Source organism: Streptopelia decaocto, assembly GCF_964273445.1.
Source record: "Streptopelia decaocto genome assembly, chromosome: 7".
Taxonomy (NCBI): Eukaryota; Metazoa; Chordata; class Aves; order Columbiformes; family Columbidae; genus Streptopelia; species Streptopelia decaocto.
In genome coordinates, this window is record NC_138661.1 from 34,939,526 (window position 1) to 34,964,332 (window position 24,807).

The window sequence follows — 24,807 nt, forward strand, 5'->3', positions numbered from 1 at the left end:
CCAGTGACCAGGAGAAGTGGGGTGGGAAGGAGAAGGTGCCAGGCTCCCCTATCCCCAAACCCTCTCTTCCCCCACACCCGCCCCGTGCCCTTCCCAAGACTGGACACAACGAGCTAACACGAATTTATGTTATTCTCCCTTTCGTGGGCCCAATGTCTCGTGTGCTGTGCGTTGTCACCACTAGGCCAGAAGAGCAACTTCTAATTAAGCTAATTAAGTTAATTAAGTGAAGATTGCTTTCGCTAAGTGACTCGGGGCAGCCGGAGGCAGCGGCGTTGGGCACAAGCTCCCTGCGCCCCGCCGGCCGGCGGACACCTGCGCCGGGTCCGCCCCCGCAGCGCGGCTCCGGGGTGCCCGCCGGCTGCAGGGGCACGGCCGGCTGGCGGGCACAGCGAGGGCCGGACAGGCTGACGCCGCTGCGCGGGTCTGGGGCCAGTACGAGCGGCCAGGAGCCAAGGGGCCGGAGGGCAGGGCTGGGACGCCGGGCGGGCAGCGGGACAGGCGCGGAGCGGGTGCCAGGCGCGGTTCACCGCGGGTTCGGGGGTCCAGGACCCCTGACGGCCTCGCCGCGGCTCCCCGCTGCTGTCGGGGAAGGCGCCAGCGCGGGGCCGGAGGGCGGCCGACGGGCTCCGCCAGACAAGCGCTGTACGAGCTCGCGGGGCGCCCCCAAGCGGCGCTGCCGCCCGCTCCCCAGCCAGCGGGGCGCAGCGGGACCCGCAGCAGCCCCGTCCCGTCCCGTCCCGCCCCTGTGGAAAGTTGTCTCTGGCCGCGGAGCCACCGGCGCCCGCCTCCCGCTTCCTGCCCCGCCGCCGCTGATTGGCCCGCCGCGCGCCCAGGAATGCGAGCCACCCTTTAAAGGCGCGCGCGGCGGCGGGTGCCGGCAGTGCCCTGGAGCGCTCGTGCTGCCCGCAGCCTCGCCCGGAGCCGCCGCTCCGCCCGACAGCCAGCGCCGCCCCGGGATATTAGTCGCCGGTAGCCGGAGGTGTGGGAGGCCGGCCCTGCCCGCCCGCATCGCTCTCTCCGGAGGTAAGTGCTGAAGAGGCTCCCGCCGCGCTCGCTGTCCCCTGCGGGGAGTGGGGGTCAACTGCCCCGTCCCCGCTGCACAGCCGTCCTGCCGGCGGGGAACGATGGGGTCGGTGCGCTGGGCGGTACGTGACCTTCTTCCTTCTGTCTGTCCCTAGGCTGGTTCAGAGAAAGACCTTTGCCATGGGGCCATTGACTGTTCTCTTTCTCCTCCTCATGCTCAGCGTCTCGGAGACCAAGCGCACCGCAGGTAAGCGCAGCTCTGTGCTGATACTCGGAGCGGTCAGGGAAGGAGAAAAAACCAAACAAACAAAACAACACTTCTTGATGTGGGCAGTGAACTTGTGCTTGGTGAAGAGCTCCAAAGCTTTCAGTGAACAAAAGCTTTTTAACCTGAGCATCATCTGGTTGGGGACAGGAGACTATCTCTGGTGTGGCATTTGTGTAACTTGCAGAAAGAGAAACATAGTCTCCAGGTCTTGAGCACATAGCTTGTCCACTTCTGTGTTGGGCACAGGAAAGGGGAAGGCAATGTAGGGGCTGGCTGAAGAAAGAATGGGGCAGTAGGCTGCTGTCATGGTGCTATAGTGAAGCTGTTACTGTGTTTGCTGTTGCCCAGCTGGAGTAAGCCAGCTCACTTTGCTCTATTCAAGCATGGGAATATGGCAGTCTGGACTCCTGATGTCTATCTCTACTCTGCTGGAGTCCGACGAGGTGCTAGAACGGCAGCTACCTTTGTGTGTCAGTTAGTGGGTACCTGGCACTCCTGTGCCGACTGGCTCCTGTACAAGAATGCACATGTGCTGCCACTCAGCAGCTTCTGGTGGGACTGCTGAACCACCGGAGCTACTGGCCGCGCTCTTACACGAGGCGCTGTGCCTTGCGTGGTGTGCGCCACAAGCCAGTATGTTAAGCAATCTTGGGAGAAATGTATCTGCTCAGACTCTTCTTTTTCTCTTGCTCATGATGCTTGTTCTGGTCTCCCTGCAGAGTCCAGGAGTGATGATAACAGTGTCTTCGATCTCTTTGAGCTCATCGGTTTCATCCGGAAGGGAGCTGGGCGCCGGGCACCCGGGGTGCACCTGGTGAAGGGACCAGAACCCTCAAGCCCTGCTTACCGCATTGAAGATGCCAGTCGCATTCCTGCTGTCCCTGACTCCAAGTTCCAAGACTTATTAGATGCCATCCATGCTGAGAAGGGCTTCATTCTCCTGGCCAATCTTCGGCAAGCCAAGAAGAGTAGAGGCACGCTGCTGTCTGTGGAGCAGAAGGATGGCTCTGGCCATGTCTTCAGTCTAGTATCAAATGGCAAGGCAGGCACCCTGGACCTGAGTCTTTCTGGTGATGGCAAGCAGCAGTTAGTGTCAGTAGAGGATGCCTTGCTGGCTACAGGACACTGGAAGAACATCACCTTGTTTGTGCAGGAGGACCGGGCTCAGCTCTATGTGGGGTGTGAGAAAATGGAGAATGCTGAACTGGACATCCCCATCCAGAGCATTTTCACTAGGGACCTGGCCAGCAGTGCCAGGCTCCGTATTGCCAAAGGAGGAGTCAATGACAACTTCCAGGTAAGACTTTCACTTATGTTTTTTCCTTGTGTTGTCAGTCATCTGCCTTGAAGTTGCGTTAGCTGCTCAACCAGCCTAAAAAGCTACAAAGACATGGGTAATAGGGAGAAAGGGTTCCACCGCTGTCTCATTTGTGTACATCTGATATGGACCACTTCTAAATCTACTAAACTTCTAAACTTAATAATGGAGTCTGAAGGGTGAAGCATCAGATTTGCAGGGATAGAACTTTCTGCAGCAATAAGAAGGCACTGAAGCTTCCAGACACATAGTTGTAGCTTCATTGCTCAGCTTCCTATATGAGATTCAGGAATTCATGGTTTTTTCCCTTCCTGCCTGGAGAGTTGCCAGGTCCTTGTGGTCAAGGATGAGAATGTTAGGAAACAGGGCTTGTTATCATTAAGGAGAATAGAGCAACATATTTCATTTTGCCATCTGTCTGTCATGCAATGACTTTTCATGATCTTATGTGACCTTAAATGCCTACAAGCTCTCTCCATGCAAGCTGAACCCCTTTCCCTTGCAGTCACTGCAAGTAGCTGTAATTCTTCCTCTGTCCACAGGGACTGCTGCAGAATGTGCGGTTTGTGTTTGGAACAACTCTGGAAACTATCCTGAGGAACAAAGGCTGCTCCAGCTGTAAGTTTGCAATCTCTTGAATCCAATGACCTATTAAAAATAAGATTCCTCATTACCTTAGAAAGACAAGTTGAAACAGAACTCAGAGGTATGCTGACACGCAAATCCATATTGCGTAAGAAATAAGATTCTGCAGGCACCCTAATGAAGCTGGTGGCAGCTGCTTAGCAGGTGTTACCCTGGAATGATAAATGCACATGGTAAAAAATGCATTTACTTTATGCTTTTGTCTTTTAGCCACTAATGCAATCATTACTTTGGACAACCCTATCAATGGTTCCAGCCCAGCTATCCGCACTAATTACATTGGCCATAAAACAAAGGACATCCAAGCAGTCTGTGGTTTTTCCTGTGATGAACTAACAAATATGTTTGTGGAACTGCAAGGGCTCCGGTCCATGGTTACAACACTTCAAGACAGAGTTCGCAAAGTGGTGAGTGTTGGTTAAATTCATTATACCTTTCATAACTGGCAGTTAGTGAATGAATTAAAACCTGTACATTGACAACCTGGATAAACAGTAACAACTTTATGACTGTTGTGGAAAAGGGTGTTTTCTGTATTAACTTCTAAATATCTTCTCTCCCCCTGCAAGACTGAAGAAAATGAACTCATTGCCAAAGTGGTCCAGATCACTCCTGGAGTATGCATTCATAATGGAATCTTGCACAAAAATAAAGAAGAGTGGACCATTGACAGCTGCACTGAATGCACCTGTCAGGTAAGATTCCTTACATTCATAAATCCTCTGTATATAAGTTAATGAGCTGAAGTTTTTCTAAATTACATTATTTGTTAGAGTGAATCCTACACTGGACTGAGCATACTAAAGTATCCAGAGAATTATTTAGTTTATTTCATCCTACTACATCTCTGGAATAAAGGCAGCTTTCATACAGTGTTATATCAGCAGTGCATCAACAGCTGTATAAAGCTATATAAAGTATCACTCTGATACAGCTGTTAATGCACGTTTAGTTCCTTGTTTTGGGGAATGCCTGTACTCTTTATATAAACTCATAAGTAAACTGGAAGTCAGCATCAATAGAACAAATTTATAGTACTATCAGCTTTCCTTCCTGGAATACTTGGGATTCACTTTGTCCTCACTGAACCTCCTGCTGGCTTAGTAGGAAAAGACATTCTAGTGCTCAGTAAAGGCTCTTAAACTTAAAGGTGTTTCTTTGTCTAACATCTGCTTCTAGCTGTGTCCTATTAGTTGTTACAGATTATATGGAGCAGCAATCCCTTCCAGATTTCAGTTTAGCTGTTTAAATCCCAGGATCACCTGGCAAGATATTTATGCTTTGAGTTTTGCTTCTGTGAAAGGTCGTAAAAGCACACCAAAACATACAGTTTTGTGTTTCAGAGTTTCTTTAAACTCTTTGCTTGTTCCCTTTAATTATAAGCATACGTTAATAAAAGCATCTTGGAGTACCAGTCTGCAAGAATGGGTTAAGTAGCCTGCTGCTGCTTACAAACTAAAGGCTGAGTATTTGTACATGTGCAATCCATAGCACCTCACCAAGACCTGCTTTTGCTTTTATAGGTCTCTACATTTTGTTGGGTTTTTTTGTCTTGTAGTCAGCAAATGATACTGTGACTTCTGTGTTTGCCTCTTTCCAACCAACCCTCTTACTCAATGTTAACTGTAATTACCTTAATGTAGTCTTTTGCTTGGGGAGATTAAAATAGTAATCATGAGTGTCCTAACCAAGCTGCTACCTTCAAGAAGCAAAACTCCAGGCTGCCCTTTAGCTCTCATTGAGATTGGAGGTGGGTGTTCTTACCCTGCCTGCTTGGCTTAAAGATCAAAGACCTCTAAGTATAAGTTATAGATTTCATGGCTTTTGAGCAGAGTCCACTAAACTCATTTTATCTTTACCATATAATCAGCTTAAATCCATATTAACTGAAATTTGGCTTCTCATTCTTGTTTCATTCCCTTGAAGTCTGACCTTATACTTTGGGTATCACATGATAGTCTTTTAGTCTGGCCAGCATCTGGTAGCTACTCTTGATCAACTTGTGCAAAACCAATACTTCTGCTCTTGACTGAAAAATAATGGGTAAAAATTTGAATGAGATCAAGTTTGACTAAAAATACCCGGGAGTAGCCTTGAGTTGTATTAGCTCTAAATACAAGAGTGTCTGTTTTAGATGTGCTATTGAGTCTTTAAGTGCTGCAAAAAGATCTCTTTATCACTTAACCAGGCTCCAGACGTCGTTTACATTCCACTTGCTTATTGTGGTTCTCACAATTCTTTATAGAACTCCGCCACTATATGCCGGAAAGTGTCCTGTCCTCTCATGCCTTGTTCCAATGCCACTGTGCCTGATGGGGAGTGCTGCCCCCGATGCTGGCGTAAGTACTTAACAATACCTTCATGTTTCTATAGCATTTGTTTTCATCTAGATAGACACAGGCTGCTCTAAAGTGTGCCACAACTGGATATAACCTTGCATCACTGGTGTAAGTTTAGCCTGAATGCCTCTTTGAGGTTAATCACTTAAGTGATGCATGTAAGCAATGAAACTTTTGAGTTTGTGGCCTTTATCTTGTACAAGAAAGGAAGATTTATGTGGCTTTTGGGGACAGTTGTGTCCTTTTTGGTGGAGGGGGCGGGGGGAGAAAAGACTATAGAAAAATGCATACTTGGATTCTTATTTGGAGCGATATCCCTCTGCAGCTAGCGACTATGCAGATGATGGATGGTCTCCGTGGTCTGAATGGACTTCATGTTCTGTGACCTGTGGGAATGGGATTCAGCAGAGAGGCCGATCCTGTGACAGTCTCAATAACCGCTGTGAAGGGTCTTCTGTACAGACTCGGACATGCCACCTTCAGGAGTGCGATAAGAGATGTAAGTACTTCATCTGCTCACACCAGTAATAAAACAGAGGCTGCTTTTGTTGGCTTAATGTTAACACCAAAAATTCCCATGTAGCCCTGTCAATGGGATGGAGCCCTGACTTCTAGCTTTAAGAACTTGTGTTAATTAGTTAGAGGGGAGCAGATAGTTAATGCAGTAAATAGGCCTATTTGGGCACTGCTTCCAGGAGATTTGAGGCCAGTTTAGATATGCAGTTTCTTTAGTGACAAAACAACTTGAGCTGTGACGATGCTGAGGCTATCTGATGTATGTGGAGTCTTTGCACAGTTCTCATGTTGGCTATGTCCTAGGTGCTGTGCAGCTGAAGTCTGTTCTTCAGAAACTCTATCGATAACAGATGTCTCTCTCTTGTAGTTAAACAAGATGGTGGCTGGAGTCACTGGTCACCATGGTCATCATGTTCTGTCACTTGTGGCACCGGCATTATCACTAGAATTCGTCTCTGCAACTCTCCAGTACCACAGCTGAATGGCAAACCTTGTGAGGGTGAGGCAAGAGAAAACAAATCCTGCCAGAAAGATCCTTGCCCAAGTAAGTGTGTCCAGGTGGTAACTACTATTTGGTAGCTTAAACGGTGAACTTCCTGAGTAGTTGCTATATAATCTTTCTAGTAATCCTCTCTCTTTAAACTTAGATGTGGGCTAGGTGAAACCTCAAGGATAGTTTCAGATGAAACTGATCTGTTTAGATGAAACTAAACTGTTTTCTATAACTCTTCCATGGAGTCCATTAATTCTGTCATTTATGTCTGAAGTGCTCTTACTATAAAAGTAATAGTTGTTAGTCAGATAGATACTATTTGTACCACCAAATTTAAAGCTATACGTCTCTTCTACCTTCCCTCTTCCTTTAGTTAATGGCAACTGGGGACCATGGTCTCCGTGGGATGCTTGCACAGTGACATGTGGAGGAGGACTGCAAAAACGTAGCCGTCTCTGCAATAATCCTGAGCCTCAGTATGGTGGGAAGACTTGTGTAGGTGAAGCTAAAGGCACTCAGGTCTGCAACAAACAGGACTGTCCAATTGGTGAGTATCCATTTTCTCAAACATCTGAAGTCATGAACAATCTTGAAAATACTGATTAAAAAAATTGGCATAAGTCTGTAAAACACAAGTTACCAATATTTTAAACCAGCATATCAGCCAAGTACAGTAGTGTAGCACCATGGTAAGTGTCCATCATCTTGATGCTCTCTCCTTTGTTTCTCAGATGGGTGTCTGTCCAATCCCTGCTTTGCGGGGACTACATGTACCAGCTCCCCTGATGGCTCCTGGAAGTGTGGTGACTGTCCTGCTGGCTACCATGGTGATGGTGTCCACTGCCAAGATATTGATGAGGTAAGAAAACTAGAGTTTGGCTCTTGAAAGGTAGTGAAAGAAAATACGAATCCTAAGAGAATAAAATCCCGGTGTGTTATAACACTAACTGTTGTTCTCCTTTATCTCAAACTCTTGCATTTCAGTGCAAAGAGGTTCCTGATGCCTGCTTTGTCTTCAATGGAGTGCACAGATGTGAGAACACTGACCCTGGGTACAACTGTCTGCCTTGTCCACCACGTTTCACTGGGACACAACCATTTGGTCGCAGTGTTGAGGATGCCACGGCTAATAAACAGGTATTGTCAGCTTGAGAACTGCTCTGGGTTATGAAATCTTAGAAGGCTTCTAGACAACAGAAAGCGTCTATGCATTTCAGGGAAGAAGAACATGGTACATTTAACGAAACACCATCCTCTGTGATTCAGAATAGGTGGAGCATTAAGTGATTTCTACTGGAGTTCAAAATGAGTTTTAAAAAATCAACTATGGCAGGTTCAGATGTTATACATTATTTTAGGAGAGTAATTCAATCAGTATTCACTTATGATCCAACAATATGTGCCTTAGAGGTATTTTAGTGATTAGTTCCATTTGAAGATAAATACAGTTTGAACAAGAAAAATAAGTGCCAAGACTGCTACTGGAGTTGGAGAGTGGAACAAAGTAATGTATGAGGTTTTTCCTTTTTTTTTTTTTTTTTGTCTGATTGAAGGATCTGATTAAATCAAGCATGTATTCTCCATATTTTATTTGAATCTCTGGGGAAAAGCGAGGGATAAAAAGATGTTTCCAGTGAATTTAATTTCTGTGTGGTCTCCCTAGGTCTGCAAGCCACGTAATCCATGCACAGATGGAACACATGATTGCAACAAGAATGCCAAATGCAATTACCTTGGGCACTTCAGTGATCCCATGTATCGCTGTGAATGTAAACCAGGCTATGCTGGCAATGGCATAATCTGTGGAGAAGATACTGACTTGGATGGATGGCCAAATGAGAATCTTGTTTGTGTTGCCAATGCCACTTACCACTGTAAAAAAGTAAGTTTACCCATTTTTCTATCTACCATTATTACAGCCTAGCTGAGAAATATACAAAATACTTTGTTTGAGATATAAAGTGAGTCTCTATCTAATTAGTGCTATTAAGCTATCCTCTCTGCAAATAAATCTGGTAAAATACCCTTGTGTGTATGTACACCATTGTCAAGGTTTTGCTAGGAGGTCCTTGCTATTGATTTAGATATTCTAGCAATATGGGTAAAAAATGAAGCCTGACACAATTATGAATGTTTGTTATAAATATTCTAGAAATAATCTAGTTTAGGCTATACTTATATCAGCTTTACCCTGACATAATATCTGCTTCTAGGGGAGAAAACAGGGGTAAGATTCTCAAAAGGAGCCAAATCTTTGTTTTAAAAATGGTTTAAATTATGTGGCTTTCCAACACACACCCTCAAAGTAGTGACTAGATAAAATTGAGAGAGCTGCAGTAAGATAACACCTATCTGACTGAGGTGTTATGATTTTGCCCAACAATTAGATTTTACCTGCTTAAAACCCTATTGTAATCATGCCAGGAGTAAACGTGTTTGCTTTGCCCTTTCTAGGATAACTGTCCTAATCTGCCCAACTCTGGGCAGGAAGACTATGATAAGGATGGGATTGGTGATGCCTGTGACAATGATGACGATGATGATGGTATTCCTGATGACCGGGTAAGATAACACAAAAGAACAGCTTTTGAGAATGTAGCTCTCCCATTCCCCTTCCTAAGGCTGGGGTCTAGCTTCTGACCTTAAGATTAAGAGAGAACCATAGGAAATTTCTGGCACTGACAGCTATCCTAAAAGCCTTTAGATATGCATAACTATGCAGACAAATGTTCTGCAGCTGACTGAGCTTTGTAAGTGAATCTTAATCTTTATTTGGTCATTCTTAGACTTGTGCAGGCAATGGGGCATTTTGAGATGAAAGCTTCCTAGTTTTAACACTTTTCTGCCTTTCATTTCTCCTTTCATATAGTGGTACAAGCATAAGCAGAATCTGGTTAAAGCTTTAATTTAATGCTTTTCAAAGCTTGACTTCTTTCTTGCTCTTGCAGGACAACTGTCCATTCATCTACAACCCACAGCAGTATGACTATGACAGGGATGAAGTGGGTGACCGCTGTGATAACTGCCCCTACAATCACAACCCTGATCAAACAGACACTGACAACAACGGAGAAGGAGATGCATGTGCGGTCGATATTGATGGAGATGGTAGGTGGCCTCTAATCACTCCTTTAGATGGTTTTCTAATCATGGGTTGATCAATTATACCAAATGTACCACTGATTTCCCACCAGAATTTCATCCTTGAACACACAAAAGGTGTTGTTTGGTTGTTTTTTGTCTGGTGGTTTCAGGACGCAAAGACTACTAAAGTAGCAGTTATAGCTAATGGAAATTCCCTGTGCACTTTGGGCACAGTTTGGCAGAGCTAGTGATGAGTCAAGGTGCAAAGCTTTCAAAAGCTGCTCAAAATGCTTTCAGAAATTTTTTTAAAAGTGTGTGGCTTTATACAGTCCTTCGCAGTATTTAGATGTTTGACTTATGTTCATGAACTCTCCTTAATTTTTCAGGGGTCCTTAATGAAATGGACAACTGCCAATATGTCTACAATGTAGACCAGAGGGATACAGACTTGGATGGTGTTGGAGATCAATGTGATAACTGTCCTCTGGAACACAATCCTGACCAGGTAGGGGATTTGCATTATATCAATAGAAGATGGATGCTATTAAAAGTATAGTATATTGTAGAAAATATTTGAACAGGTTACAGCTTTCTTTTGACTTGTCACCAATCATTCTTATTAATTTGCCAGATGATGCCTGTATCAAATAACACGACCTCACAGTTCAAACAGCCATTAGGTATTTTCTGAAAAGTAACTCTAGTGAAGATCTTGGAGACTACTGCGTGTACTAGTCTCCTAAACATTTTGTAGGTTTGTCAGTTGAAGTGATTCTCATAGTAAGGATATGAAAGTCCTGGGAGCATTGTATGAAATCTAGGTAGGTAGGAACTACACTGTTCATAGCCTACGGTGATGTGTTCACTTAAACACAAAGTTGCACTTTAAGCTTTGTCCTTAAGTCTGAAACAGCTGCATTTCAAAATAACATTTCTACTGGTAAACTGAATGCAGCACAGGTTGCTTTTTTCCAAGGAAGAGGTGTATTCTGACACTTGAAAAACTCTCCTTCACAAAATCTGGGTGGAATCCAGACTCACAAATTGCTTGTTCAAAAATGTCTGAAGGCAGAGGTAGATACAGCTTTGACGGGATGGTACAGGCTTTAAGTTTAATAGCTTCAGGGACATAACTGGAATGTTTGAAAGGTTAGAAAAGCAGTTGCAAATTAGTGGAATCTAGTGTAGTATGGTCATGTAGCCTAAAATAAGTGTTACTTGAAGAATTTAAACAGGTAATATAAAATGTCTTAGTCTTTGTATCTTGCTTTACTACTTCCCCACCTTAGGATGGAAAGCACCTGAAGATCCTTTCTACTTTCTTCTCCATGATTTACAGGCAATGTTTCTCTTAACACTTTGAAATCTTAATGTAATTCTCTAAAGGTTCTCAAACACTTTTCTAATAAAGTTCTAGAAGTGAAGATAGTAGATTTCATTGAAGCTGAGTGGTATGCCTTCTGCCTACACCAACACCAGGGCCATCCACCAGTGATGACAAGACTACTAGACTAAGCCTTGGGGCAGCTTTAGGGATGACTGGATTGTTTTTCTTATTTCAGAAGCTGCCTGAACAAATGGCTGGCTAAAATACATGAGCAGAGAGAACAGTAGTTCATGCGATCTTTGGCCACTAAAGGAATAATTGTCTTGACTGAGTCAGGGAGCATCAAAAGCATTAACGCTTTTATGGTGAAGAAAATTATGGTATGGTGTGGTAGCTGTAAAATCAAGACTTGGTAGACTATATTTCAATGTTAGAGTCTCTACTGGCTAAGTACAGGGTAGCATTTCCCTTATCTGGCCCTTGGAACCAGGGAGTTGCTAGAGAAGGTGAGAGGTAAAGGACCCTGTGTCTGGTCTGGTAGACTAGTGACAGAAGAGTCACTTGACAGATGGGAGAAGCTGATCACCACTCTTTTTCTGCTGCTGTGGATCCAAGCTAAACCCAGGGCAACACTAAAGCAGCCCCCAAAGCAGTTAACACAGGCAGAGCTAAGTAAATGTGTATTAATCCTCATACTTCACTACATCCCTCTTTGCTCTTGCTAAAGCAAGCAGAAATCCCAATTAATTCTAGCTATTAAGGCTCGCATTTTGGACTTCTTTTAACTGGGTTTTTTAAATGTTTGTTTTGGTGTTTTTTTTCTTAGGAAGACACTGATTCTGACCTCATAGGTGATCAGTGCGACAATAACCAGGATATAGATGAAGATGGCCATCAAAATAATCTTGATAACTGCCCCTATGTGCCCAATGCCAATCAAGCTGACCATGATAAGGATGGAAAAGGTGACGCCTGTGACCATGATGATGACAATGATGGTATCCCAGATGACAAAGATAACTGCAGATTGGTTGCCAACCCAGATCAAGCTGATTCTGATGGTAAGGTGGCCAGTATTATAGTAATGTTTTTAAGAGCATCTTCCAATAGTTTGCTATATTTTTTGACACTATTTAGGATAGGAAAAAAACTTTTAAGTAACAAAAATAATTGTCTGTACTGTTGTTATAGTGCTCCTCAGGTGTAAAAAAAACAATGTAAAAATGGCCACATATTCAACTTGTTCCTGAGTTACTATCAGCAGCTGGAATAAAAGGGCATATTATACAGTAGCTGTTGTGGTTTCTGTAGTGCCTGATCCAGGACCTGGGCAGTCAGAGATCTGCAATTAAGATTTCAACTCCAAGTTGTGAGATTTGGAAGCAAACAACAGTGATATAATGGTGAAATTACTTGTGTCCTGCAGGTGATGGACGTGGAGATGCTTGCAAAGATGACTTTGACCAAGACAGTGTGCCAGACATTGACGATATCTGCCCTGAAAATGTGGACATTAGTGAAACTGATTTCCGAAAATTCCAGATGATTCCCCTGGATCCCAAAGGAACATCCCAAAATGATCCAAACTGGGTGGTTCGTCATCAGGGCAAAGAACTGGTTCAGACAGTCAACTGTGACCCTGGCCTTGCAGTCGGTAAGCGAAAAATTTTAACTCTAACAGGAATTACACTGTTGCTTGTTTGTTGGTTAAGGTTGGGGGGAGGGGAGAACCTGAGGCACTATGAAGGAATTGTTTAATAACCACAAAAGAACCGTGCCTAAAATTTTCTCCTTTAATGCCCCCTCTCAGGTTTTGATGAATTCAATGCTGTGGACTTCAGTGGCACCTTCTTCATCAATACAGAGAGGGATGACGATTATGCTGGCTTTGTATTTGGCTACCAATCTAGCAGTCGTTTCTATGTTGTCATGTGGAAGCAGATCACTCAGTCTTACTGGGACTCCACACCAACCAAAGCTCAAGGCTACTCAGGTCTCTCCATCAAAGTTGTGAATTCTACCACTGGTCCAGGAGAACACCTTCGTAATGCTCTGTGGCACACAGGCAACACTCCTGGCCAGGTAAGAGTGGCACTTGGATTACCTACTCTGTGCACTGTAAAGCGGGCTGTTTTTCCAACAAGTTAGACACTTACAGGGGCTCTGCACACGCTGATCAGATTGGCATGGTTTTCTTGGCAAGACCAGTAACTTTGTAATGATCCCCAGTCATGCAAAATATTGTATAAAATTAACAGGATTGTATGCTGCAGACAGGCTTGTCAGCAGCAGTGAATCAATTGTTTCTGGAATTGTGGAGTAGTTTCCTATTTAAAAGTAAATTTAAATACCGTTGATTTCAAAAGACCAAATTACAGTGCTTAATGACTTTAAGCCTTTACTAATCATGATCATCAAGGCACCTTCATGTCAAAATAATAGCTGTGTTATCATAGCCCTTTGGTTAATAAAAACTATCCTTTCATAGGTGAGAACTTTGTGGCATGACCCTCGTCACATAGGCTGGAAAGACTTCACTGCATACAGATGGCGTCTTAGCCATAGACCAAAGACTGGTTACATCAGGTGAGCATCATCCTTTTATCTTAAGTAACTATCACAAGGAAAGTGGGTGTCTGTAGAACCTGACAGAAGTTTATCAAAGATGACTGACCTACTGTCTCTTTGTAGGGTTGTAATGTATGAAGGGAAGAAAATCATGGCAGACTCGGGACCAATCTACGATAAAACCTATGCTGGTGGTCGGCTAGGATTGTTTGTCTTCTCTCAAGAAATGGTGTTCTTCTCAGATCTTAAATATGAATGCAGAGGTAAGGGAGACACTGTATTTAAGAGATCTATATAAATTGGTTCAAGAAAGTTGCTCTCAAGAAAAATAGAATGGATCAGGAAATAAGAGCTAAGAGGAAAAGTTCATCTATGATCTTTCATGGCTTGATGTCAAGCAAGTTCTGCAGGCAGAAAGAGGACACCTTTTTTATAAATTCTTCACAGTTAGAAGTTTAAATGTATAAAATCTAAGTATATTGCTATACTGTTATTTCAAAGTATCTGAAATCCATGTTAAGATATTTCATATCTGGAACTTGAATCTCCTTTAAAATGCTGACTAGAATGAATCAACACAGCTGATGAAGTCCAGGGTGAAAATACAAATTACTGACTTTAGCAAGCAAGAGAGTACAGTCTGACATACAGAAACCTGATTTCCTTAAAAGCAAGCAAAGTAGAAGGTTGCCCATATGTTGCACTCTTCCAGTTCATTGGAGATAAGTGTGTATGACCAGTTCCAGGTGCCCCGGTCTTCTTAAATTATTACTTCATTATTTAACAATTACATAGGCTAGACTGAAGTTAACTCAAGAGAGAGTACCTCAACACTTTCTGTTTTCATTACCAGTGTGTTCTTTACAAATGTCTCTAGCGATTAATGTCTTAGACATAATCATGCATAATACTAATACACAGAAAAGTTTAAGTATCTTTTTTTCTTTTTCACAGATCCATAATCACAAGGTTATTGGATCCAGGGACTATTTTAAAATGCTGGTATTGCACCTTCTGAAACGTTTAGCCTTACAAATCCTGGGACCGTTATATTATTCCTTCCTTTCTTCTTTCTGTGTAAATGTGGACTCGAAACACATGACCTGCCTCAAGAGAATGCTTTTGGGAGAATGAAAGTGAAAACATACTTGGTATCTGACCTCTGCTGAAGTGGAAGGAAACAAATGTGTCTTGCAAATGAGAATTATCCTTCACTGAACAAGCACACTTCTTTCAGTAGGAAAGACATTTGTTTGCTGTTTATCACAGTGCAGTGTCACTGCCTCTCTAACTGGAGGTCCCATGGAGTAGCATTTTGTAAAAAGAACATCTTTGGATGTGCTATGGACTACTTAAACTGAAGACCTTTCATTGTGTGGGGAAAAGGGGTTTTGGGTGGGAGGGTGAACTCCAAGTCTTTTTATTTTAAGGCGGAGAAGAGTTTTTTTAATGATGGCTGTGCTACCTTGGTTTACATCCATTTAACTTGGAGGAATTATTATTGCTCTGTATGTCATATCTTTCAGATGAAAACACAGGCTTTTACTCTGTCGATAGTGAGCTAGATCAGCTGCTCTATTACACAGGACAAAAGAGAGATCCTAAAATGGATTACAATGGTGGGAGGGGGAAAGAGGATAAAAACTGGCACACTGGATCACACCAGCTTTGGAAGAACTGGGATTTACAATTAGATTCTGTTTTTTCCTGATTAGATGCAGATCTTTCTTACCTTTAAATGTTTCCTTTCAGATATGGTGCCAGAAAGCACCACCATCTCAGCCAGCACTGTGCTGACTTTCAGGAAACCAGCACGTGCTTCACTTCTTATGGTTAAAAAGGCACAAAAACAATAGTAATGAAAACATTCCTTTTCTACATGCCATAGATGCTTTAAACCCCTCACTTCTTTGGAGGGGGAGGGGAAGGGGCCTGTAGATAAAATACTGAACGTAAAAAATATTTATTTTTACCTATCCTTGATGTTATAATAACTGAGGAACTGATTAAAGTAACAAGAAATGCGTCAAGACTATCCACCTAATCATTGTTACAAGTCTTTATGACTGTAAGATTGTAAATACAGATTATTTATTAACTCTGTTCTATATTGAAACTAGAGGGGGTTTAGTTGAGAGGGAAAAAAAAATCTTGTCTGGAGCAGATAGGGGTGATGTATTTGTTACAAAGAGCAATTTTCCCACAAAGGCTTTGAGGTGCAGGGAAAAGTGGTGGTGTGGGGAATGGGATGTTTGTTTTTCTCAGTCTGAGCTCAGCGTTGACTTTTCCTTTCTTTGTGCGAGGCAGTCGGTAGCCTGGCAGGCAGCCGTTCTGCATGGCAAAAATGCAAGTCCCTGTAGATGGTGGCAGTTCCTGTCGCCCGTCCGCAGCACTAGAGACAAGGGAATGCCAGTCACCAGCGGAGCGGTGATTCAGTGCTGGGAGGTGTCTGCGGTGCTTGACCACTGGTCAGTGGGACAGACACAAAACCGGAATTCCTGCCCTGAGGAGCCTGCGGAGAGAATCATGATGAGTGTAGTCAGTGACTGTTCAAACCAGCTGTTTGTGCTGCTGCACACTAATTGTTGTAACTAGCAATGTGCAGCAACAAAATGAATTCTTAATGGACCAGATAGAATTTCAGGAGCATCTTGCAAAAGAGGGAGAGGGCTTGATGTACATTAGCAGAAGACTGGTTTCCCCAATGGAAGGGGCTGCATCCTTATACCTATAATATTTCCTTGTCTCTTCAGAAAAGGAAAATAAATGAAAACAGTGAAAGTTTTACATACAAATATTACCTCATTGTTGTGTAACTGAGAAAAATCTTTGGATTAGGCAGAGTTCAAATGTCTAACAAACTTTAAAGCTACTGTAGTACTAAGAAGTTAATGCTGTACATAGTCAAAATTTCTTTGCAGAAAATGTATTCCCAGTAAGGAAATGGTGTTGGAAAAAAAAAAAAATGTCAAATGCAGTTTCTAATGTTGTGTTATATTTTTTCCAGTCATCTTGTATACCATTGCTTGTATTTTTATAAATTATTTTTCTCATTGCCATTTTAATAGTTAATCACATAATTGTGTAGATATGCTATTTAAATAATTTATCATGAAATGCTACCTGTAGAGTTAGTATTTCTATTTTTATAAAATGTTTGCACACTGAAGATTTTTTTTTTTTGCTTCCCTCCTCCCAATGTTTATGCTAGCAAAATTTTCTAAGAACATGCTTTTTTGTAAACATTTTTAACCATTTTCCATTTTAAAGTTGTGTAAGTTGTACAATAAACCTTCTTACATACATACAAAAAACAATAAACCAACAAGGACATTTACATTTATGCCTTGGTGCTCGAGTTTTATTCATGTTTTGTACTACTTCTGTAGTACACTGATATACTACACTGATACACTAACATACAGCTCAGCTATTCCTGCCACCAGGACCCGGGCAGTCTTGACCTGTTCTTTTCCACTGCCCTCGCTAGTGACAGGATTGTCTGTCTCACTTCTCTGGGGAGAGATGTGGTGGTCTCTTATAGGAGTGCACCATCAGTGTAAACAGTCTGATCTTATCTGGGACTGCTGTACCACATGTCCTGCAGTTCTGGTCTCAAACTCTCTTCCTCCCAGGGACACCAAGAGTCAAAAATGATGAAAACCAAACAAAGTTCCTACCTGGAGAAATCTCTTTGCTGTGCTTGCAGGAAGTATGAGATGATACTCTGGATTTATAAAGCAAATCAGCTGTATGAACAGATATACCTACATATGGATATATGTAGATATGAGTTTAAAAAAGAGACTTGTTGCTGATGAGGGGGAAGATACCCTTGGCAGCCCATTCCAATGACCTTGTCCAAGCCCAAGACAAACTTTCATGCTAATTTATTGCATGCATTTGTGTAACTTATATCAGTTTAATATCTGAAACAGGGCTGATATATGCCTTAGAATAATAGAGGCAAGCCATTATGCCTTGTGTTAACCCATACGTTAAGTCCACCCGCTTGTTGCTTGGGCTGTATGAATACAAAGGGACACAAGATGTACAGGTGAGGTAAGCTAGCCCGCACTTGCCCAAAGAAACAACTGTCAAAGAAAAACTAAATGGGAAGAGCATGGAAAACAGCTGCACTCCACACGGCAAAAACTCTGTAGGTGAAGCCTGCAGGATACATGCTGTTCCCAGCTCCCTGGTGGGACACGTGAGTGTACCACCCAATACACGCCACTGCTGGTGTTATTGGTAACTTGGTCAACTTTTTCACATAAATAGTCTTTGAGTTTCATGCTATTGGAGAGTGCAATGTTTTCTTACCCTAGCATGCTCTTCTCAGAGCCCATGCAAATACAGTAGCTTAAGTTTTCAAGTGGTTATCTGCATCAAACCTGGGTTCAAGAGGTGTAGTAGTTTAACCTGTAGATATTGGTAACCTATGGAGATAACAACTGAGATAACTGTAGCAAATCTGCATCTTAATGACAATAGGGTACTTTACTGATATTGCCATAACTTTGTAGTGAAGTCCATATTATGGTAATTGGTTGCTTTTCAACATAAATACATTTTCGAAAGGACTGCTGAGATGATAGGAGAGAGCATCTTAGTATAGCCACAAGGTGACTTCTAGCTCTTATTTCTTGTCTTTCGCAAGAGAGAAAGAATGAGCAAGTGCACAAAGTTGTATGAATATTTCAGTGGAGTTATGAGCAGAGGAAGAGAACTCATTAGAGAAGTGTTTGGCAAGCAAAAGTCTTAAAGAGAAAACCTTCCATAGAAAATCCATAAAATTAAGCAAGTATCACAGAGAAATTTGTATTTTCAAATTTAGACATAACCCAGGAAGCACAGCCATCATTTAATTTTTCAACTGCGTTCAAATTCAAGAACTGACAGCCTAGGCAACACATACAAGAGCTAAACTGAGTGCTGCTTAGATGCTGCGTCAGTCTCCCTTGATGACTCCACTCACAAAATGCGTATGAAGAGACCATTTTATTGTTATTGCAAAATTAGGGTAGGATGCCTCTGGCAATACCCTTCCCACCAAAACTATGCACACCAAATATACAAAGCAAACAACAAGAAAAGAATGGCATAGAACAGTACTTCTAGAAAAAGACAGCAAATTTGCAAGTGAAAAAAAATAGTTCTAAATACAGAATACCTGCCTATAAATCAAAATTATTAATGCACTTTAGCACTCTATAAATTAATACACACTTGTGAGCGTTCCAGTGTGCTTTTTTATAAAGCATAATAGATTAAGAACTGCAGATTCAGTTGCAAGCAGTGAACTATTTCACATAGACTTAAATGACAGGGAGCCTTTTTTTCTAACTACTGCACCTGGATTCCAGCCAATCCCTCAATGAAACGTATAATTGGATAACTGTAGTTATAGTATTAGTAGTATTCAAGCGCCTCTATTCTATTTAAAAAAGGAAACGGTTTTCCTGACCTTTAAATCTAGCTACAAATAAAAGAGCGATTATTTTGCAATAAATCTGTTCAAAATTAAAAAAAAAAAAAAACACAGTTATTATTTTTCCTAGATTTCAAAAACCTTCCTAATTTAACAATTTCCCAAAGCATCTGCCAAACCACCTTGTCTTCTGTGTCTGCCCTTCACATCGTGCGATTCCCAGAGGTGGGGGTCTCTCCTGTAACGGGGGAGGAGCCACTCTTGGAAGTATAAACAGTGTAGCAGGTTTTGCACCTAAAAAGCCAAAGTGAGAGATTTCATTTAAAGCTGTGTCTAGAAAGCCTTTTTAAGCAGCAGAAGAGAGGAGGTGCATTCTCATATTATCTGCTGCAATTTGTCTAGAAAACAGTGGGTTTTAATAAAATATAAAATTTCTTCCCATTGTTGAAGCTACAGAAATTGAGCTGCAAAAAACAGCCTCTCACATGTCCCTCCCTGATTTGGGGGTAAAATTGCAGCCTTTCTAGCGCGTGAATTACTGGCATACTTTTTCGCACTTCCAGACCAGTGCTGGCTACTCTGGTGACATGTTTAAGCAGCCCTTTCCTCTCTGATCTGTGCAGCAGATAATTTTTGCACAGCCTGTTTTCACTCTGTGCTCAGCATGTCCACTGACTCTGCAGGAGCTCTGCTGGGGAAGTGAGAGGGAAAACAAGCACTGCAGTGCCACAAAGCAGACACCAGCCATCGTCTGGCTTCAAAAAAAGCATTTGGCTGAGAATTTTGTGGGGCTCTTCTTTTGTTTTTGATGGAAGTGGAAGTTTTTATACATCTTGATACAATTACTTTAATTTGAACTCGAATTCAGGACATATAAGAATAACTTTACTCCTTTTGTCATTGTTGTTTATAGTCAACAAACTTTTTTCTTTTTTCCTTTTTTTTTTTTTTTAATCAGGATATTTAGTCTGTCCCTTCTCTTTGAAATGGAAAAGATCCTCAGCTGCCCAAAACCTGCATAATAACTGTAAATTTGGACTGAACTTCTCATACCATTACAGTATACTGAAATCAACACTATAGTTCTTTAAATCATCCTACTCAAATAGGTGTATCTATAGTATATTATACTATATATATTAAGATAATGCATAAATTTTATACATACTTATGCATATACACATACAGTCCATGAAAATAATTGAACCGCCCTTATTTCCCTCTTTCAGAGGAAAACACAATGGAGTTTGTCACTTAAAAGGGCAAACCATGAAACCATGCAGCATCGAAATATACACTCAAGTAAATCAATACCAAGAGCTGCTCCAGCACTGTGTGTGTGGGACTGAGGAGTCTCAGTGACAATGGCAGAATGGCTCAGCAAATAGATGCAATCACACCAAAATCTTCTCTTCATGGGTATGATGCTTTCATAACTATTAAGTATTTGGAACAAAATTATCTATCTTGTGCTGTAAATTCATAGTGGGAACTAAAATAAGGAACACAAACCAGCAGAGACCTGCATACACACAGGAAATTTCTTATTCCTCAATACAAAACAGATCTCAAAGCCCAAAAGTCAGAGGGATAACTTTAAAAATCAGTCTCCTGTGTTCTGCTGTGTTTTAGGATGAATGGAGCTGGGAAAGACTGTAAAGAAGCAAACTGTCAGAATCTTTTACCAAATACAACTTATGCTGAATGAAGGTATGTATTTTGGAATATCTGTTTCCAAATCCTGAGGTAGGCTACAAATAAAAATTCATTTAAATATCTTAATCATCTCTGCTGCATCAGTCCCCGAGGAGCAGCCGCCACATTCCAGTGCAGCTGGAATTCTAGTGTCGAGCCTGACAGGGGTTATTGCAGGTCATGACCCAGAGACACTGGAAAAATAAAGAAAAACCTATGAATCCTCCTGGGCTCAGCCTTCCTTTTACCCTGATTTTGGTGATGTTTCAGCAAATTACTTTATCACTATATTTTATATAATATCTCCATTATTCTGTACCTCATACCAGTGAACAGGTTTTACAAAATCATTTTATTTCCTACAGTTTTACTTAAAACTGAAAATAAATAAAGGAAGGCTTAAATTGATATTTCATCTGTAACATAAGCAAGAAATAAAATCTTCCTAAAGAACCTGTTATTTAATATGCAGTAGAAACCAAGCACGGATACATTTTATGTCACTAATTTTTGGCATGGTCTCTGGGTTTGGATACTGACCCTGAGCACCTCTGGAACAGCATTTCATGAGCAGCAGGTCCCTGCAGTTTGCAGTGACGACAACTGGTGCAGGGTGCTCAGCCCTTTCCAAGACCTGAAGTGAAGTAATAAGAGTTCCTGTTGGGATACACTTTTCAAGTCAATAGCCATTCAAACTTGCCTGCTTATCCCTGGAATGCCAGATGTGAATAAAAAGTTGTATTTCTGGCTTCAGGAATATTGTAAGGCTGAGTCAGCAACAGGCTCTTCCTTGAGGGTGCTGGGAAAAGTCTTCTGGTAACAGTGACAGATTTAGGATGACAAAAGAGACCAGAAAAGTAAGAACTAATTATTATTTCTCTTAATATATATTATAGTATAGATAATATATATAATCTTAGACAGAACTTAGAACTTCAAAAACTATTTGAGCACTTTAACACTGTTTTTGAGAAGGGCTTTACAAAACTTGAATTCCTTGTGAAAATAACTGGACTGTGGAAAGATTACAGTGCATGAATATCATACAGGCACAGAAAATGCTCTTGGAAAACCTTTGTCAGAATTGCTTTGATTATATTTGTTGTAAAGAAATTATGACACAGACTTAATATTTTTAAGAATGATAAGAAATACATCTGGTTGAGATTTGCAAAGCTCCATGAAATGTGCTTACAGCAATCCGAAGCAGGGCAATGGGACTATGCAGAACGTCCAGTCACCATGGATTTATTACTGCTGTTGCAAAACAAGGAAAAATACCAGAAAATAAAACAATAAATATCACTTGCTTGTTGCAAATATAGTATCCCATTTACGTTTTTAACTAAAAGAAAGTAGGTTAGATTCTGACCAGTTATATCCACATGATTACCAGTTCCTCAGGAGTGTACATCCAGTCACACTGGCAGTTCCATAAATGAGATTAAAATCTGGGCCAATATGTGCATTAACTTAAACATTCAGGTCAAGAAAACCCTGTGCCATAACGCAGCCATTGTGTAGTAAACATTGTATTATACCCATCCTCTTGTTGAATGTTTGATGTCTGGTATAGCATCTGGGAGAGAATTTGTCCTTTTAGCTTCTGTCAAATAAGAGTTTTGCAGCGGGAAAATCTATTCTGTTTTCCTTGCTAGAATATCTCCCTCCCCCAAGGAAAGAAAAAATGTTTACAAGAGAACCATGGGTTTTTTTAATAATTCCTTCCTATTCTGACAGTACAGTGCATGAAATAAAGAACCAACCATCAGCTCAGAAAATAAGTAGAAAATTCAGGAGAAATAGCAGTTGAAGAGAAGACAAGCAAAAACTTGCAATGAATTTTTATCTTAAACACAAACCAGCTGTATCAGCCTCCCCCCAGCTTGTCATTACTATAAGGTTTCACAATCCAGAAGCTGCTAGGGCAAATTTGTGAACTCCTTCACTTTTACTTGCAGCAAACCAGCACAAGGGACCACAATCTTTCATCACTTAGTTACGTATTTCTTCAGCAGAGGATGAGGTGTCTGCAGGACGATCACAGGACACAGCTGAGCGGAGCGATGCCGATGTGCCCGTCCAGCACAGGACTTGAGCAAGTCTTTACCTTTAGTCTACCCAGCTGCCCAGTAAACAGCCCCGGGGAAGGGAACTGAGCCCGAATTTGGGTCCTTCCCTGGTCAGGCTCAGCGGTCAGACAGGCTGCAAGTCCCAGCAAACTACACTGGGACCACGGAGATCAGGGTTACACTAACTTCATGGAAAAAAAGCAGATAATGGGTAAAGGAAGAAAATTATTATACATATATCGTATCTGCTCTAATGAAGTCTCATCAGTAGAAACCTAACTTTGCCAGTTTTATTTTACGTTTTCTACAAACAAAGACATGCGTGTTTATCAGACACACGGCTACACAAACGTGTATGTACATTTATTTATTAGAACACCCCAGGAAAATTAATGAATTGCAAGAGTTTATTTTGAAATCAAACTGCAACATAGGATAATGACAATAATCATTGTCTCTTAAGAATAAATCAGCTCATGGAATAGTTTTCAATGATGATAATTCATTCCCTTCAGGTTACCTGAAATGATAATATATCAGTATAATATCAGTGACAGACTGAATCACACTTTCAGAAAAACAGCTGTGTAAAGTAGCATACAATCACTCACCTCTCAACTTTCAATCTTCATATCATCTGCAAAAAAGAAAATAATCATGCTGAACTGCTGCAAGCACAATATTATTTGCAAGAGGAAAAACCAACAGCAGTTTGTGATAAAACTTCTACTTAAAACTTAACGTAGGCCCCAAAAGAGCTGTAAATAATTACCAATTGCCTCACACAACTGAGAAATAACAGCCTTTTCATACCTGTACGTGGGCATGGCTGGCTTCTGTTTATCTCAGTAAACATCACCTATATTTATATGCATATGACTCTGATGTAAGTTACTGCTTCTTTCAAGAAATAGGAATTACTTATCTCTGAAGGCACATGGGAGTTTCCTTCAGATATATACATAAGTATATATATATATATGTGAGTTATGTTAATAATTATGCTTTCCTGAAAAAAATACATAATTTAATGTCTTAAAGTAAATCTATATCACAGACTACAGTACCATAATGACGGCAAAATGGAAATTCTGCTAAAACAGTTTCAGACAGACAGAGTTTTGTTTGCTTACACAGCACTGTACGGAGTTTAAATCACATGTAGCCGGCCAGAAAATCAAAACATTTACAGAAGATTATGCATACATGTTTAAATGCCCTTTAAAATTAAGACCGTAACAAAACTCAACTATGTACATGTCTCTTAAAAGTAAAAATAACACCTGACACTTCTCACACCTTCATCTGCAGATGCATTTGCCTTAAACTGGATTCCAGCTGGGTCTCCATTCCTCAACACAATTAACACATCTAATCATGTTTGAACTAACAACAAGTTACCTATAGAATACATTAAGCAACTTTCAAGTTTGATGAACATCACAACCTTTTGCTTATGGCCAGGCTTAATTGCTTAATACAGAACTGAGTCACCTTTGTGGGAAACAAATTAATTCCATGGAAGGTATCATGGTTTTCTGTTTTACGCTGTACACTTTCTCATAAGCAGTATGTTGAAAAAAATAGTAAGAATAGATTGATGTCTATTTAAATGCTAATTTTGCATGTATGTTTTAGCATTAGAATAATATTAATGAAATGCAATAAATCCAAATATAATTAATTGAAACTGGAACTTACTTACAGATAACTGCAAAATATTTAGCACTAATGTGCTAAACAATTACAAACCTCAGAAGTAGGTTTTATTTTGCACTTACTTTTATTCTGCCTAAAGATTACCTGTTCACACCATTTTTAAAAATCAGACACTGACACAAAGACTCAATGCCTGACGAGGCTGCAATATCTGTAAATATATCCTTGGTTTTGTTTTTAGTAAAAATGAAAATATTTTGAGACTCTGAAAAATCAGAACTCTTCTTTTTCTCCCTCCAGAAAAAAAAAAAAAAGACCATTAACCCTAAAAAAAAAAAAAAAAAAAAAAAAAAACAACATGTTTAT

General features: G+C 41.1%; 2 protein-coding genes across 3 annotated transcripts in view; one reads left to right on the top strand and one right to left on the bottom strand.

Moving 5' to 3' along the window:
- Window positions 1-889: 889 nt before the first annotated feature.
- Window positions 890-16,927, top strand: THBS1 (thrombospondin 1). The gene is made up of 22 exons (XM_082057651.1): window positions 890-1,026; window positions 1,182-1,273; window positions 2,014-2,591; window positions 3,155-3,230; window positions 3,468-3,664; window positions 3,827-3,952; window positions 5,503-5,596; window positions 5,922-6,095; window positions 6,480-6,656; window positions 6,979-7,152; window positions 7,337-7,464; window positions 7,590-7,742; window positions 8,269-8,487; window positions 9,060-9,167; window positions 9,554-9,713; window positions 10,076-10,194; window positions 11,843-12,077; window positions 12,443-12,670; window positions 12,827-13,098; window positions 13,505-13,602; window positions 13,708-13,847; window positions 14,539-16,927. The coding sequence occupies exons 2-22, from the start codon at window positions 1,207-1,209 to the stop codon at window positions 14,544-14,546; spliced, it is 3,531 nt and encodes a 1,176-aa protein (XP_081913777.1). The 5' UTR covers window positions 890-1,026; window positions 1,182-1,206; the 3' UTR covers window positions 14,547-16,927.
- Window positions 16,928-22,603: 5,676 nt separating this feature from the next.
- Window positions 22,604-24,807, bottom strand: part of FSIP1 (fibrous sheath interacting protein 1) — an 83,783-nt gene continuing 81,579 nt past the window's right edge. For both annotated transcript variants that reach the window (XM_082058787.1, XM_082058788.1), the window contains 2 exons: window positions 23,394-23,419; window positions 22,604-23,302 (listed from right to left, as the gene is read on the bottom strand). In XM_082058787.1, the coding sequence (XP_081914913.1) occupies window positions 23,397-23,419 (23 nt within the window). In that variant the 3' untranslated portion in view covers window positions 22,604-23,302; window positions 23,394-23,396. The remainder of the gene's footprint in view (window positions 23,303-23,393; window positions 23,420-24,807) is intronic.